Source organism: Emydura macquarii, unplaced genomic scaffold (genome assembly GCF_026122565.2).
Source record: "Emydura macquarii macquarii isolate MOO-44397 ecotype Brisbane River unplaced genomic scaffold, CSIRO-AGI_Emac_v2 contig_318, whole genome shotgun sequence".
NCBI lineage: Eukaryota > Metazoa > Chordata > Testudines > Chelidae > Emydura > Emydura macquarii.
The window spans coordinates 7,557,359-7,571,550 of NW_027130455.1; the positions used below are offsets into that span (position 1 = coordinate 7,557,359).

A 14,192-nucleotide genomic window follows, 5' to 3' on the forward strand; every position below is an offset into this window, starting at 1 on the left:
TTTTGTCAGTGTGAGTTCTTTCCTTTCTTTCTTAAATCTTGCATATTTTACTCTTTCATAGACATGCAGAGTTTGCTCAAAGCCCACACCCAAACCTGCTACCTGCTATCCAGCACATTCATTTTTTTCTTATTCCTGGCCTCTTCACAGCACTTTACAAGATAGACTGAAAGCAAGATATTCCGCACTTGGGCTGAGAAAGGAGAAGAGTTCAAAGTGAACAGAACGTTAAGCATGATGTCATCTCAAGAACTTTACAAGGACAAAGGGCTTTCACATTCTTGCATGGCCTGTTTTTCAGATAAGACATAAAACTAGCTCCTGGGTATGGCACTTTTCACATATCTTTGGTGGGAGTTAAATTGATGAGAGCAGAAATAAATAGATTGGGTGAAATCCTGGCCCTATTGAAGTCAATGACAAAACTACAATGACTCGTAGACCCAGGATTTTACTTATCTCCGAAAAACATTTTTCCTTCCACTCCCTAAAGCAAGCAGCCAGGAGCAGTCAACTTCTGAGTGGGCCCTAGTGTTCTGCAACATTCTTTGAAAGACTTACATTCCATGGGAGTAATAGTATTTCAGTGCAGATGAACCAGTCATTGATGTGGAGGAGGGCAGCACTAGGGACTAGGTATACTGGCAACACTCAAGTGGGTGAACAAAAAAGGTGTGCAAATGGGTCAAGAAAAGAGGATTGATGGCCTCAAGCTTTTCAGACCCAAGGGGGAAATATAACCTATGATAAAAGGCCAGGTGTTTTTCTTAGCATGAAAATCCAAAAGGTGGTTTTAGTAATTCCGTACATGCACCTAGAAAATGAGATAGACACATATTCTAAAGTAATTTTGTTTTTGTTTTTGTTTTTCCATAGCACTTTCTATTCAGCGATCACTATGCACTTTTGCAAATATTAATTAAGCCTCATAAGATTCCTGTGAGGTAAGTATTAACCCCACTTTACAGATGGAGAAAATTTAGGTACACAGGTTCTTAATCTAAAGCCTAATGAAATGAAGATTCCCAGGGTACGTCTACACTAGATTAAAAGATCCGTGGCATGGCTGCAGCTGGCCTGGCTCAGCTGACTTGGGCTCCTGGCACTTGTGCTGCAGGACAAAAATTTCAGTGTAGACATTTGGGCTTGGGACTCTCTCTCCTTGTGAGATCCCAGCAGGTAATTGTTGTGTAGTCGCTCCTCCATTGACGTCACTTTAAATCAGACTCAGAGAACTTAAATAAATTTCCCACAATCACACAGGAACTATGTAGCAACAGCCCTGTGTTTAAAATTCAAGACCATCTTTCCTTCCTCAATTACATTGAATAAAAGTACTGTGCTTATTATATTTTTAAGCAATTTGTCAAATGAGAGAGATATATTCTATATATTTATAATTTAAATTATTCAATAGCTATACAGTGAATATATCAATTTTATAGGTAGCTATATTATAATTAAATCTGGATTTGTTATAATGGCAGTAATGTTTACATCTGAAAAACAAAATACTTCTGGATTACAAGACAAGGAAGTGGTTTCTATGCATTAACCAGGTTTCAGTTTCCTAAATAAGATTCTGTGTCAAAAGACGTGTCTCATGGTAATGGAAAAAGAATCTGTTTTTCCATTGACACACTTGCTGGCAACTTACTAGAACTTCATCTTAGCATGTAACTAGCTCTGATTAACTGAACTTACTTTTGCATGAGCACAGGCATACTGATTGATTTGGGAGTCCTTCTTAGCATCCAGTGTGCAACAATAGGGATTGAAAGCATTCAGGGATACTCCACAAAATAATCATATCTATCCATAACTTGGAACATTAGCATTCAGGTCTGATGGAGCTTTTCACAATGAATGTTGGGATCCCAAAAAAAACCTCTGGCATAAACTGAACTCAAGGGGCCTGCTTCTCCTCTCACTGATACTTAGGGTTGGAAGGATTAGATTTTTATCGGTAAATGGCGGTAAACATAATTTTCACTATACGCACACTTACTGACAAAATATATTTTCATCAATAATAATGAAAATTTACAGATAAGCGTAGTAAAAAATGCTGTTTGAGAATTTAGAGTCAAAATCCAGTGATTTAGATTTGAATTAGGCTTGTTACAAATAGACTAGCAAATGAATAGTAAAAACAAGTATGATTTGTTGATTTTAGGATATTTACTTTGTATATTTTGACATGTTGTCAATTTGTGTTAACTTTTTGAATCTCAACATCTACTGTCATAAAATACTTGTTTGACCCACCCAATTTTTCACAAAACGTGTAGATAAAAATAGGGAAAAAATGCTTGAAACCCATAATTTCACACAACTGTGAAAAGTTAAATAGATAAAAATCTAAAAATAGATTAATATAAACAGTATCTGTCAAAATTATAAAAAAATAAAAATCTAATTCTGCCAAGTCCACTGATACTGCAGTAACTTCATTGCCATCAGTGGAATTACCCCTAATGCATACCCATGTGACAAGATAATCAGCCCCAAGGTGTATAAACTCCAAGCTTCTGTGGTGAATTTCCACAAATTTGAGAAGCCTGACACCCATTGAAAATGACAGGGGCTATGCATGAAAATAGAAATCAGACCCATGCGCCATTACAAGGGCTACATGGAGGACAAAAACTGTAATGGCATGAGATCTAATCTTACCTAAATATAGGTTCCTACAGACAGATAATCTGATGGCACAACTCCATTAATTTAAATGAAGATGCACCAGCTGAAAATTTGGCCCCTAGATCCATATTTAGACACTTTAGAGAACTGACATGATTTTCAAAGGTCCTGAGCACCAGTTCTGCTCAGCACCCTTGGGCAGACAAGTCTGAAAATTGTGGGTTTTGTGTGTAAAGCACTATGGACACCTATGGGATTATATCAATAGTAACATTATAGAAGGGGTAGCAAAATGATATGCTTGTGTGTCAGTGGTAGATAATAGTGCAAGAAGATCAAGAGGGTCAAGAGAGTATATTGAAGATAGAAAAGAGTTTCAGAGTTTTGGCCCCAATTCAGGAAAGCACTTGAGCCTATGTATAACTTTAGGCACATGCTTAAATATTTCTCTTATCTGGCTTTAATCAAGTACAGCATATGGATTCAGTGGTTCCCAGATAGTTCTGGTTGTTTAAATATGTAAAATGCATGTTCTTGTTCTCCTGCAATTCCAATCAATTTGCTTCAGTTTGTTCTGAATTTGCTTTGTGTCTGTTTTTATTTTTAAGTGTAATTTTGCATTTAGAACACTTTTCACATTTCTGACCTGATCCTATGGGCTTGTTTCAAAACAAACGATTTTCATCTTTCACACTAGAAAAGATTTGGCAAGGCTGGCAATGTTGCAAAATATATTCCATAATATGATTATCAACATTTTTTAATAAATAGAATCCAACATGGTGTGATTAAAAACAGAAAGACCAAGTTCCAGGCATGGCCACACAGGTTTGCATTTGGATGCTAAAAGAATCCCGTCAAGCCATATCCTGCAAGGTGCTGATTTCAGTGGGAATTGCCAGCTTCAAATGTGAAAATTAGCCTCCATTTATCTAAAACAGGAAAAGCATCTAAAATCTGTTTTATATTCCAGACTGTGAATGCAGAATTAGCCACCATAATTTACATATCCCATCAGTAAATCCTTACATACATAGACTGATTGGCTTCAATGGGATTAATCACATAAATAAACATTACTCATAAAAGAGATTGTAGGATCCGGCTCCGAATGTGAAAATTGGCCCTGCCATCTTTATCTTTTGTTTTTTTAAATTAATACCTGAACTCAAGGCAACTACCTCCAATTATCATACAGTTTCCTTGACACAAATCTGTGCATTTACATAGTCTCTCTATGTCCATCAGGTCTTTTCTCTTAGAGTTCACATCCCTTGGGGCAGGGACTGTCTTTTAGTTCTGTGTTCTCACAAGGCCTGCCATAAAGGGGTCCATGACTAGGGCTCCTAGCTACTATGATAATACAAATAATAAATAAATATCATCTCTGTTTCAGAGATGAAAAAAATAGATACTGAGAGGTTAAGGCCAACATTTTCGTGTCAGTGTGGGTGTTATAATTACAGAATCAGAGCCATCCCTAGGGTAGGGCGAATTGAGGCAACTGCCCCGGGCCCCGCACTTTTGGGGGCCCCTGTGCTTTAACATCACAAGAGTTGCCAAGCCCCACCCTAAGAAAGAGCGGAAGTACATCGAAAACATGACCAAACCCGCCCAATTTTTTTTACTGCAACAAAGATAGTGGGTTTTGTATTTCCAGCTCCAGTCACATGGCGTGGGAAGCTGGAAATTGAGGTAGTGACGGGACCCAAAACACACGAAAACAATCCACGTTAAGGGGGGCCACACAGTGTGATTTGCCCCGGGAAGTGGAAGTGAGTAAGGGGGAAATTAATTTTAAAATAATCAGGCGCAATCTATTATTGACTCAAGATCAGAAAACCTATATATGAACAAATGCAAATTATTCAACAGATGTATTACTGTGTAACAAGTGAAAGAAATTTTTTACTCATGTTACACATCAGAGGCCTAATCCTGCTTCCCGAGAAAGGAAAACAAGAACAAAAAGTTCTCTTTACAAAAGTTGAGTATAATAGTGATACAGCATGCACCATTTGAGAATAAAAATGAAATTGTAAAACTCTAGACATCCCTTGATTGGAAATAAAAGCAGAAATTTAGCCTGATGTTCACAATTTAGCTTAAAAGATAAAAAAAGAAAGGTGAGTAACTGCTTGGCCCAATCCTGCTCTCACTAAGGTCAATAGAACCTCAATGACAGCAGGATTGAGCCGTTCTTGTGTATTCATTCAAGAAAGATATTTTGTGAACAAGCATTAAAAAAGCCACAGCTAAAAAGGTGTTGTCCCTCCTTGATTATAGCATAGTGTGCTGAATGTGTATGTCTTTGTTCCATTTTGAAATTCAGAATGTGATTTAGAGGTAAAAATGAGTCCAAGGGCAAAGCTATTTTGAATGTGAATGTGAAAGTCAAGAGAGGGAGTACTTCTATTCAAATGACATTTTTCCTTGATTAATTTACAGCAGAAGCCTAAGCTCAACAAATGTTCCTTTTCACATTGAAAATAATTTAGGACAAATTATCCCTTCTAATATTTTTCTCCTGGAATAATAAGATATCATTTCTAACCTCAGACAGTCTGGTTACTGTGAGAACATTCAGCCACTTGTGTTGATTAAAAGGCAGAAAAGCAAACATGAAAAGAAACCACCTTCAGTAACTCAGTTTTCCAAAGCTGTCCCTCAGATCACACAAGGACAACGAATGATCAAATGGGCTCATTCTTTACTACTTCCTTTTAATAACTTTACTATCAGTTAATCTGAATCATTACAAATATAAAACTACTCAATTTTATATGAGTAAGAGATTTGATAATATAAAATTCCCTGAGATACAAGTATAAGCATTATCCTTAAAATAAAGGAGCAAATACGTTCCTATTCCATTTAAACCAGATAATCAAGATGTAATATTCATCCTGCTCATTATAAAAAGGCAAGACCTTTTCCCAGTATTTTAGCATGTGAAATAACTTTTCCAACAAAATGTTACACCTGTACAAATATATTTTTCATTCAGAATGGAAAATGAATTAGTATTACTTTTGTGTATGGATTATGTAAATTTCCTATAGCATCTTGTGGGAGCTTTGATCTCATATCCTATAGCAAGACCTGCTAATGCAAACCCCTATTTGCAACTTATTTATGGGGCTCTGCAGAGGTCCACACTAACAGATTGGATTACAGGATTGAGGCCTTTGCTTATAACATTACTACACTTAATATTTGGATGTCTTCCTGTCAGTCACTAGACTGGATGGGCCAAATTTTAACCTGGTGCATAACGATGCAATACCACTGACTGCAACAGAGTTGCACCTCTGTATACCAGGTCTGAATTTCCCCAGATAAATCTTAGGGGAAGATGGTGTAGTGCTCACTCAGAAGCTCTGAAGCAGGAAAGGGCTACTTTTCTTCTGAAACAACTATTGTTAATATTTCCAAAATGTCTACAATTTTCATCTTGCAGATCTTGAAAGTATTTAGTAGATGATATACAAATACAGCATCACTTAAAGAATCATTTTCAGAAAGAAAATGACAGTTTATTGCCATTATCTGCTGAAACTCAAAAGAACTTCAGTCAGTTGTTTTTCATATTTGAAAATCTAACCCACTGTATGATTAGCATTAACTTTTAGAGGTTTTTTTTCTTAATTAAATTAAATAAATGTGAGGAAAAATAATCAGCTGGAGTTTGTAAATGTTTCCTGGTAATTATTGTGGTTGATCCTGCAGCCCTGTGCAGGTGGAATTCCTAATGTTTTCATAAAAGTTTCATCTGTGGAAACTTGTGAGGAACTTTTTTTCTTAAAAAATAAAAATGAAAACAAAACAGACCAAAAAAAGTAGTGTTAATATCTTTTCCTGAAAGCATTGCAAAATTTTAAAAGTTAATAAAAAAGATATATAGCCACCTTTAGGAATAGACTAATTTTGTTTTTTTAGGGAAACCCAGTAGGAAGTAAGCGGGAAAAAAATTAACCAAGGAAGACTAATTCTATTTTCCCTGACACATTTTACTTAAATGTTAATATTATATTTAGAATTCTGTACAAAATTTAGTAAAGTAATTCTTAAAACATCACTTTGCTGGTTCAGCGGCCACTAGGGAGATAGACAGTTTACACAATAAATGATAAATCAGAACTTTAGATTATCACTTTAAATTGGGGTTCTCTAACTTTTTTCCCTCCTAACAAGTAGAGTCTCACAGATCCTCCCAATTATGCAGAGCATCTTCCCTGCCATTCAGAATCATATAATATCCCTGCAGCAACTATGGCAGTTGCCAACATTAAAATCAGAAAAGTATCTAAAGTGCTTTTAGCTACATTTTACTGAAACTTTAGCAACCGGTAATACAGATGGGAACCAACACAGTGTGACCTGACAGCTTTCTCTAGACCACCAGCAAGTGGCTCATGGACCACAGTTTATTAATTATTATTATAACACGTTTTCTATAATGTACAAAACTGTCACTTGACCACCTATCTAGCCATGGGGAACCACTGGTTTAAAATAAATGATAGTCTACTGATAGCAAATGAATCTCAAAACTAGCAACTCACCATATTTATTGTTCAGATCAAGTCCAATCCTCTTCTGAACACTGGTCCCCAATACTGGTAAACTTACCTGTACTGGTACCTCATTCTTTTGGAACTGGTACAGTTGTCTCTCCCTCCCTTCCTTTAGACACAATCCTACTCCTATTGAAGTCCATAGGTTGCAGAAGGAGGCCCTAATTGTCTGTACTGCACTCCAGTGTGCAATCCCTGTCTGCTTCCCATTCAGTTGTGTGCACTTTAACCTGCAAAGAGCTTGGACACCTGAAACCACAGAGTGGAGCCGCCCAAGGTTCTTGTGGGTTAGAGAACGTGCAGACAATGGAGGTAGCAAGTAAATAGGAGGCGGAAGATACTTGTTGGAGATGTTGTGGGATGGTACCCCTGCCCACTACCATGTGGCTGGGGGAAGATGCTTTGGAGTTTAAGATAATGGCTTTCTGTAATTTTGAGGGGCAACTCACAAGTAATGTCACCAAAATGAGTACCCCCTGAGAAGAAGCTGGCTCAGATGATTTGATTTATTTACACAGAGAGGAACAGAGCAACACACTGTTATGGTATCAAAATCGGTCTGAAGTAATTTACAACAAAGCTGATTTTAGCTATTACTACATGGGGATATTCCACATAATAAAGGGAAAGACACCTGTTACTGAACTGAAGGTATACTATCCACAATGGGTTTCAGTGAATCCCTCTGCAAGTGTAGTGAGTATATAAACACCTATCTGAGTGTAGTTGTACATTGTGCTCCCAAGCCCAGAGAATACAATGTTGGAGACTTGGTGTTAAAAGAAAATTATAAGAGCCAAGTACTGGAGACCCCAAAGGTACACCTTGTGAAATTACATGTAGGCTTACAAAATATGAACATATCCTACCTACATCTCCATTGTGCACCATTTGTAACACCCCTAGTATGAGAATGGCTGCATTGGATGGACACCTGGGTAACATACAACGCTATCACACATGCACGTCCCAAGCGAGACATTGGAGGAGATATTTTGGTAGATATAGGAGCATCAGCAGGAGTGCTGAAAGCAATTAATGAAGATGTTTTGACAAATAAGTATCCTAGGCAGAAGCCTTGGAGCCCTATCAGATCCCATAGTACACACACATTCAGCCTTGGGATATGGAGAGAAGTTACTTGGAGATATATTCGTACCCTGGGAAATGAACAATGAAAAAGCACGCCTAAGCCTATTAAACCTCACAAAAATTATGATAAATGCTACCTCCAAAGCTTTAGGTTGCATAGAAGCACAGCTTTGGGCTCAAGGAAAAGGCCAAGGTATCATTCGATAAAGACTTAGTGGGGTTCTACCTGATGAAATAAATTAATTTGGGATGATACCATCACCCAAGAAAGGGCCTTAAGTAATTGATGGAAGTTGTTAAATTCCACAGTAGATGCCCAGGCTCAAGTGATTACAGCATATGTAATAACAATATCTGCTGCTCGCATCATAGACTTACACAGAGTAGTCCCCCTAGGCCTCAGTGTAAAAACTGGAGTGTTATGGCCTATTGAACACCTGACATGGGGATTGAAAGAAGGAAATGAAACTCGACCGGTTAGTTTACAAAGCTGCACACGTGAAGCCATGTTGAGATCAGAATTGGGATATATTTGTGAAGAACCACTTACACAATTTACATACCCTTGTAAGAAAGATGAATTCAATGTATGGAATTGTCAATATGCTTTGTTACCCAATAATAGCATTCATTCTACCATTGTATACATTGGACAAGGTGTGTTTGTGTACGCACACAATGTACCCAAGTTGTGATTAATGGAATTTATAAAAAAAAAAAAAAGTAATTTTTCCCAAAACAAATGTTATTGCAATGTTGCTATATTGGAATTGTGTGATGTAGTTTATGAAGTATTAAATAATATATTTCAGTTAGTAGTAGTAGATATTAATGTTGTAGAATATGTTCAATGTGTGATATTGGGAGTCAATACTGATCTGGTATAACGCATGCTAACACATTCAAACATGATAACCCTGCTTACACACATTCAGGAACAATTGAAGACTGTAAATTTGATAGTCAAACATGATGGGACTAAAGTAATCCAAGTCCTAGATGCTGCAAAAGCTGCCACAAAGCACAGTTGGTGGGAAACCCTATTGGGATGGTCCCCCACTGCCACTGGGATTTTAAATCTAGCATTGCATCCCATTGTGCTCATGTGTGTGTTGCAGATAGTTTTTATGATGGCTGCAATGGGACTCTTTTGGTGGATTAGAAGATCCCTAAAGCAACTCAAGGGACTAAAAGACCCCTGTATATGAGTGAGGCGGTGCTCTGCGATATATCCTGCCGATGAGAAGACACTAATCGTTCGGACGCCGGCTGGGGTATCTTGAGCCATAGTCAGAGGTGTGTATCAAGGAGTCATCGTAGTGGCCTATTAAGCTATGGCGGCCACCAAGGAGGGGAATGTTGGCGGCCCAGTACAATTTGAGTTGCTTGACCACTGTCCTACGGGCCTAGCATAGCTTTAGTTCCTTGCTTGGCTATCCTGACCCCTGTAGCATGACATCGTCCAGTTGGCAGAGGTGAATAGGACTACTCTGTAACCTTATAGATGTCTCCGTTCTCCACACCACGGCACATAACAAGACAAATACACAGCATGTATGCTTGCAGCTGCACATAGATAATGGTGATGAGAACAAGAAGTTATCCTTGAACGTCTGGGGGTACACTGTTTCATTGCCAAGGGGCATACTTTTCACTGCCCCTCCTATCAGCAGATGTTGTTTTGACAACTCCAATTATCATGGTGAGAATGGAACGTAGTTAAGGGTGAAAACCCAATGTAGGTAATTAGCATATATGATAATGAGTAGAGAGGTAATTAGGTGAAAGCTGTTTATGGAAATATATAAGAAGTCACCACTTAGACAAAGGGGCACGCTCCATCAACACCTGACTCTGCGGGAGGTGCTGCCAGTCAGACCAGAGGTCACTGACTCCCTGACGGGGCCCCAGAAGAAAGATGTTCCTGTATACAGCCTTCTGAGTAACTGCTTAGCTCTCTAAGCTTAGTGAGTATGATATATTGTAGTTAATTTTAGGCTTTTTATTTAACTAGTATATTTATAGAAAACCTTGCACATTAAACCTTATTGATCTGCAAATCGGGCATACCTTGTCTCACTGCTATTCACACTGATCACTAAGTGTCCAGTATCAACAATACTGACTGGTATGCCAAAATCTTAGTTTGGCAAACTGGCATAGTTTCCTGAAAGGGTTGGAACCCATTGCACTAATAGGAACTGTCTAAGAAAGTTTATAGCCTAGGGACCTAATTTCATCTAAACAAACAAACAAACAAACAAACAAAAAAGGGGGAATAAAGGCATTAGCAAAATAATCTCAATAAATAATAGAACTCTGTCCTCCTCCATTTGCATTATTTCTTAGTATCATCAAACATTTTAAAAATATAGTTTAGACATAGTTTTCCATAATGTTTTTCTATAAGAAAGGAAATTACATTTACAAATTACAAAACAGCATTCTGAATTATCACCTGATACACTGCTTTAAAATTCATATTGCGAACTCAGATTAACCATTATATAAGAATTTCTAATAATATAAAAATAAATTAACCTTTTCATAAATGTTCATGAATGTTTCAGCTGTAGTAATAAAATTTGCGTTGTTCTGAACCCACCCCTGCCATTTTCTGTGTGGCAGTACCGTTGCAGAGAAAAAGATGCAGACTCTTTTAAATACATTCTGATTCCTGAAAAAGTGAATATAGAAGTGCTCCTACTTTTTTCTGCATTCCTTCTTCTTTCCCTAAAATCTCTTCTTCACCTTCCTACAGGGCAAGAGTGCACTTAGTTTCAGTAGGCAGTGGAGGCAATCAGAGCTGCTTGTTCTACTCACAGCCACACACTTCTTCCTCACTGGGTTTTTTTAAGATGCATAGTAAAGGATTTTTCCATTTTCATTTTTTTGGTTATAGCCATTTAAAACACTGCCTGTGTGTTGTTATACTATTATATTAAATGCACAAGGCTCAGAATTCATATGCAAAGGAGTTTTCATCTTCCCAATGATCATTGTTAATACATTTGCCTTTGTGCAGCAGAAATATCACAATCCTGGAAACCGTCATAGCTGATCAAATTGGCTGAGTGACAGAATTTGGCATAATTTATTTGTGTCTAACTGTGCAGCATTTATGGTTTCAGCTCTTGACCACATAATCAAGTTCTAGAGAAAGGGCTCAGCCGGTCATAGCCCAATGATGGAACTGCAGAGGTTCATAACAAAAATATAGGGCTCATGGCCCATTCCACCTACATTTTTAATTTCTCCTGTCATGCAACAGCTCAGACACACTTCTGAAATCTCTTTTTTTCCCCCCAGGTGTGTGACCCCATGAGATCCAGTGCTTTTTAAGCTTTGGTTTGATTGTACTGCATCCTCAGGAGAAGTGAACAAAGAAAACTCCCCATCCAACATTATCAGCTTTCAAACCAGCTGGCCAGATTTTGTATGGTCTTGAGTTGATCCCCAGCTGTCCTGACAACCTCGCAAACCCTGCAATATTGCTCATCCCAGAACGAAGTCACATGAACATCATATTTCTCCCTCCAGGCGAAGTACCGCCTGTAGTGGGGTTTGTTTTTGTTGAGGAATTTCAGGTAGATGGCTAACTTCCTGGGGCTGGGGAAGTCGTCGACGTGGATGAAGGAACTGGGTGGGATAAAAAGCTCATAGTTGGACCTGGGAGGGCCTAGCACGATGGGCACGGCGCTGGATTTGAAGGCGTTCCTCCACAGTTTCTCAGTGATGTAGTCGGTGTGCTGGGAGTTTTCGAAGGCCAGGTAGAACTTGTATTGGGAGATGGTCCTGACCACGCTGCCCTCCGTCAGCTCCAGGCCTTGCGCCCCATACACATCGATGGGGATGTACTTCTTCAGCTGGCGATAGTAGCGCACCCGGGCATGCTCCTCGTTCCAATTGCTGATGACCCAGGCCACCAGCTTAGTCTTGCGGGGCAGGCTGACGGGCGGGGACGCCCGGCTGGCCCGAAGGTACCCGTAGGGCACGAAGATGTCCGAGTCCACCCGGTAGGACATGGTCCAGTTGAAGATGCCAGCCAGGTCCCTGAGCCCGGGCGAGTGCGAGGGGGACTCGAAGTTCATCCACACCCAGCGCTGGGTCGGGGGCCTGGGCGGGGGTCCGGCGGGCAGCTGGCCCGGGCCGTGGAGGAGGAGGTCCCGGTAGTGGAAGAGCACAGCCTGCGCCTCCCGGTAGCGGCTGCGGTCGGCGATCGGGCGGCAGCCGCTGATGTTGAAGCGCCGCTGGCAGTCGGCCATGCGGCGGCGGCGGCCGAAGGGCTCCCACCACAGCAGCACCGTCACCTCGGGCTGGGGCCGCGACCGGCCGGGCCCCGCCTCCGGCAGCGGCAGCTCCTGCTGGCAGGCGTACAGGGCCAGCACGGTGCAGCTCAGCCCGGCCAGCAGCCGCCGCCAGCAGCGCAGGCTCCGACTCCGGCTCCGGCCGGGGAGCCCAGCGCGGCCCGGGCCCGGCTCCATCGCAGGCAGCCGCCCGCCTTGCCTCTGCTCTACCCGGCGCAGCTGCTCCCGGCAGCCGGGGCCGGCGGGGACGCAGCGAGCATGCAGCAGCAGCCGCCGCCTCTCTCGCCCGGTCCCTTCCCGACCCGGACCCGCCGGAGTTGGGATCCGCCCGCCGCCGCCGGGGGAGGCTCCGAACCACGCCCCGCCAGCTGCCCTGCCTCCTCCTCTGCCGGGCCGGCGCTATCAGCCCAGCCGGACAATCGACCCCATCCGGCTCAGCGCCTTAGTTATCCCGCAGGCACCATCCCTGCCAGGGCATCAGCCCTCCCCAGGGACCCTCTCAGCCCCAGCCAGGGCACAGGGATCCGGCCTCACCATGGGACACTATGGTGCTCTCCCAGGTGCCTACCTACCATCCCTCACCCCTGGCCAAGCATCAGCCACCCCCTAGCAGGGCACAAGCCCCACCCTCAGGGACTTTCACCCCTGGCCAGGGCACAAGTCACTCCGTCAGGGACACACCCCTCCCTGTGTAGGTACCACTCCCCTCCTGCATGTATCTGTCTTCCCTCCTCCCTCACCTCTCCCCTCCCTCAAGGTTGTTTCTTAGGCCTGTAAAGGTAACACTCCCTCAAGCATTTATTCCCCCCAACCCCCATTTCTCCTTCCCTTGTAGTACATACGCCACTGTACTCCCCAGACCTCCACCCCCACGCATGGACTCACTCGCCTTCCCTGGCAATGCCTCCCAGAGACGTTCCCTCCACGGTGGATAGCGTTCCCCCCCACACCCTCCTGCAACCCTCAAGCCCCACACCCCCAGCCCCTCCCACGGGCCCCAGCTCATCCTCGATCAGCCCCCATCCCCCCCCCCCCACTGCGTGTCATCCCCGGACGCTGTATTGCTGTGCTTTTTGAACCTTGACTATCGCTTTATTGTTTTGTGCTTAAACATTTGCTAATAAAACGTTTTATTCCCTTAGCCCCATCCCTCCCCAAGGTATGTTCCACACTTGGCTGCTCATCCTTTCTGGGTTGATTTATCAGCAGCATCTGACTGATGTGGCACAGAGTGGCTGAAGGCAGCATAAAGACAATGAACATCCTTGTTCATTCAGAATCCTGCGGAGTATAAGGAAACCAACTTTCTTCTTCTATGTTCCTTCCTTTCTACTGTCTGCATAAGGCATAAGTGGTTGCACATTCAGGAAGAGAGCCAGGAAAGAGGCCCAAGTCAAGTTTCCAAGCTTAGAAGTGAGGAGAGCATGCAGGGAACAGAGTGTGAGGACACTGACTATGAGGACAGTGGGCAGACACTGGGCAGGATGGGGAGGGCACAGAGGACACAATAAGCATAGTAAGAAAAGGGCCCAGGAAAGAGACTGAGTGTGAGGGTGGAGGACTTTCGTTTCTT

At 41.8% G+C, this 14,192-nt stretch overlaps 1 protein-coding gene across 1 annotated transcript; it reads right to left on the reverse strand.

Moving 5' to 3' along the window:
• Positions 1-11,719: 11,719 nt before the first annotated feature.
• Positions 11,720-12,796, reverse strand: FUT4 (fucosyltransferase 4). Its single transcript, XM_067567300.1, has one exon. It carries the CDS (start codon positions 12,794-12,796, stop codon positions 11,720-11,722), a length of 1,077 nt encoding a protein of 358 aa, XP_067423401.1.
• Between the last annotated feature and the right edge of the window lie 1,396 nt (positions 12,797-14,192).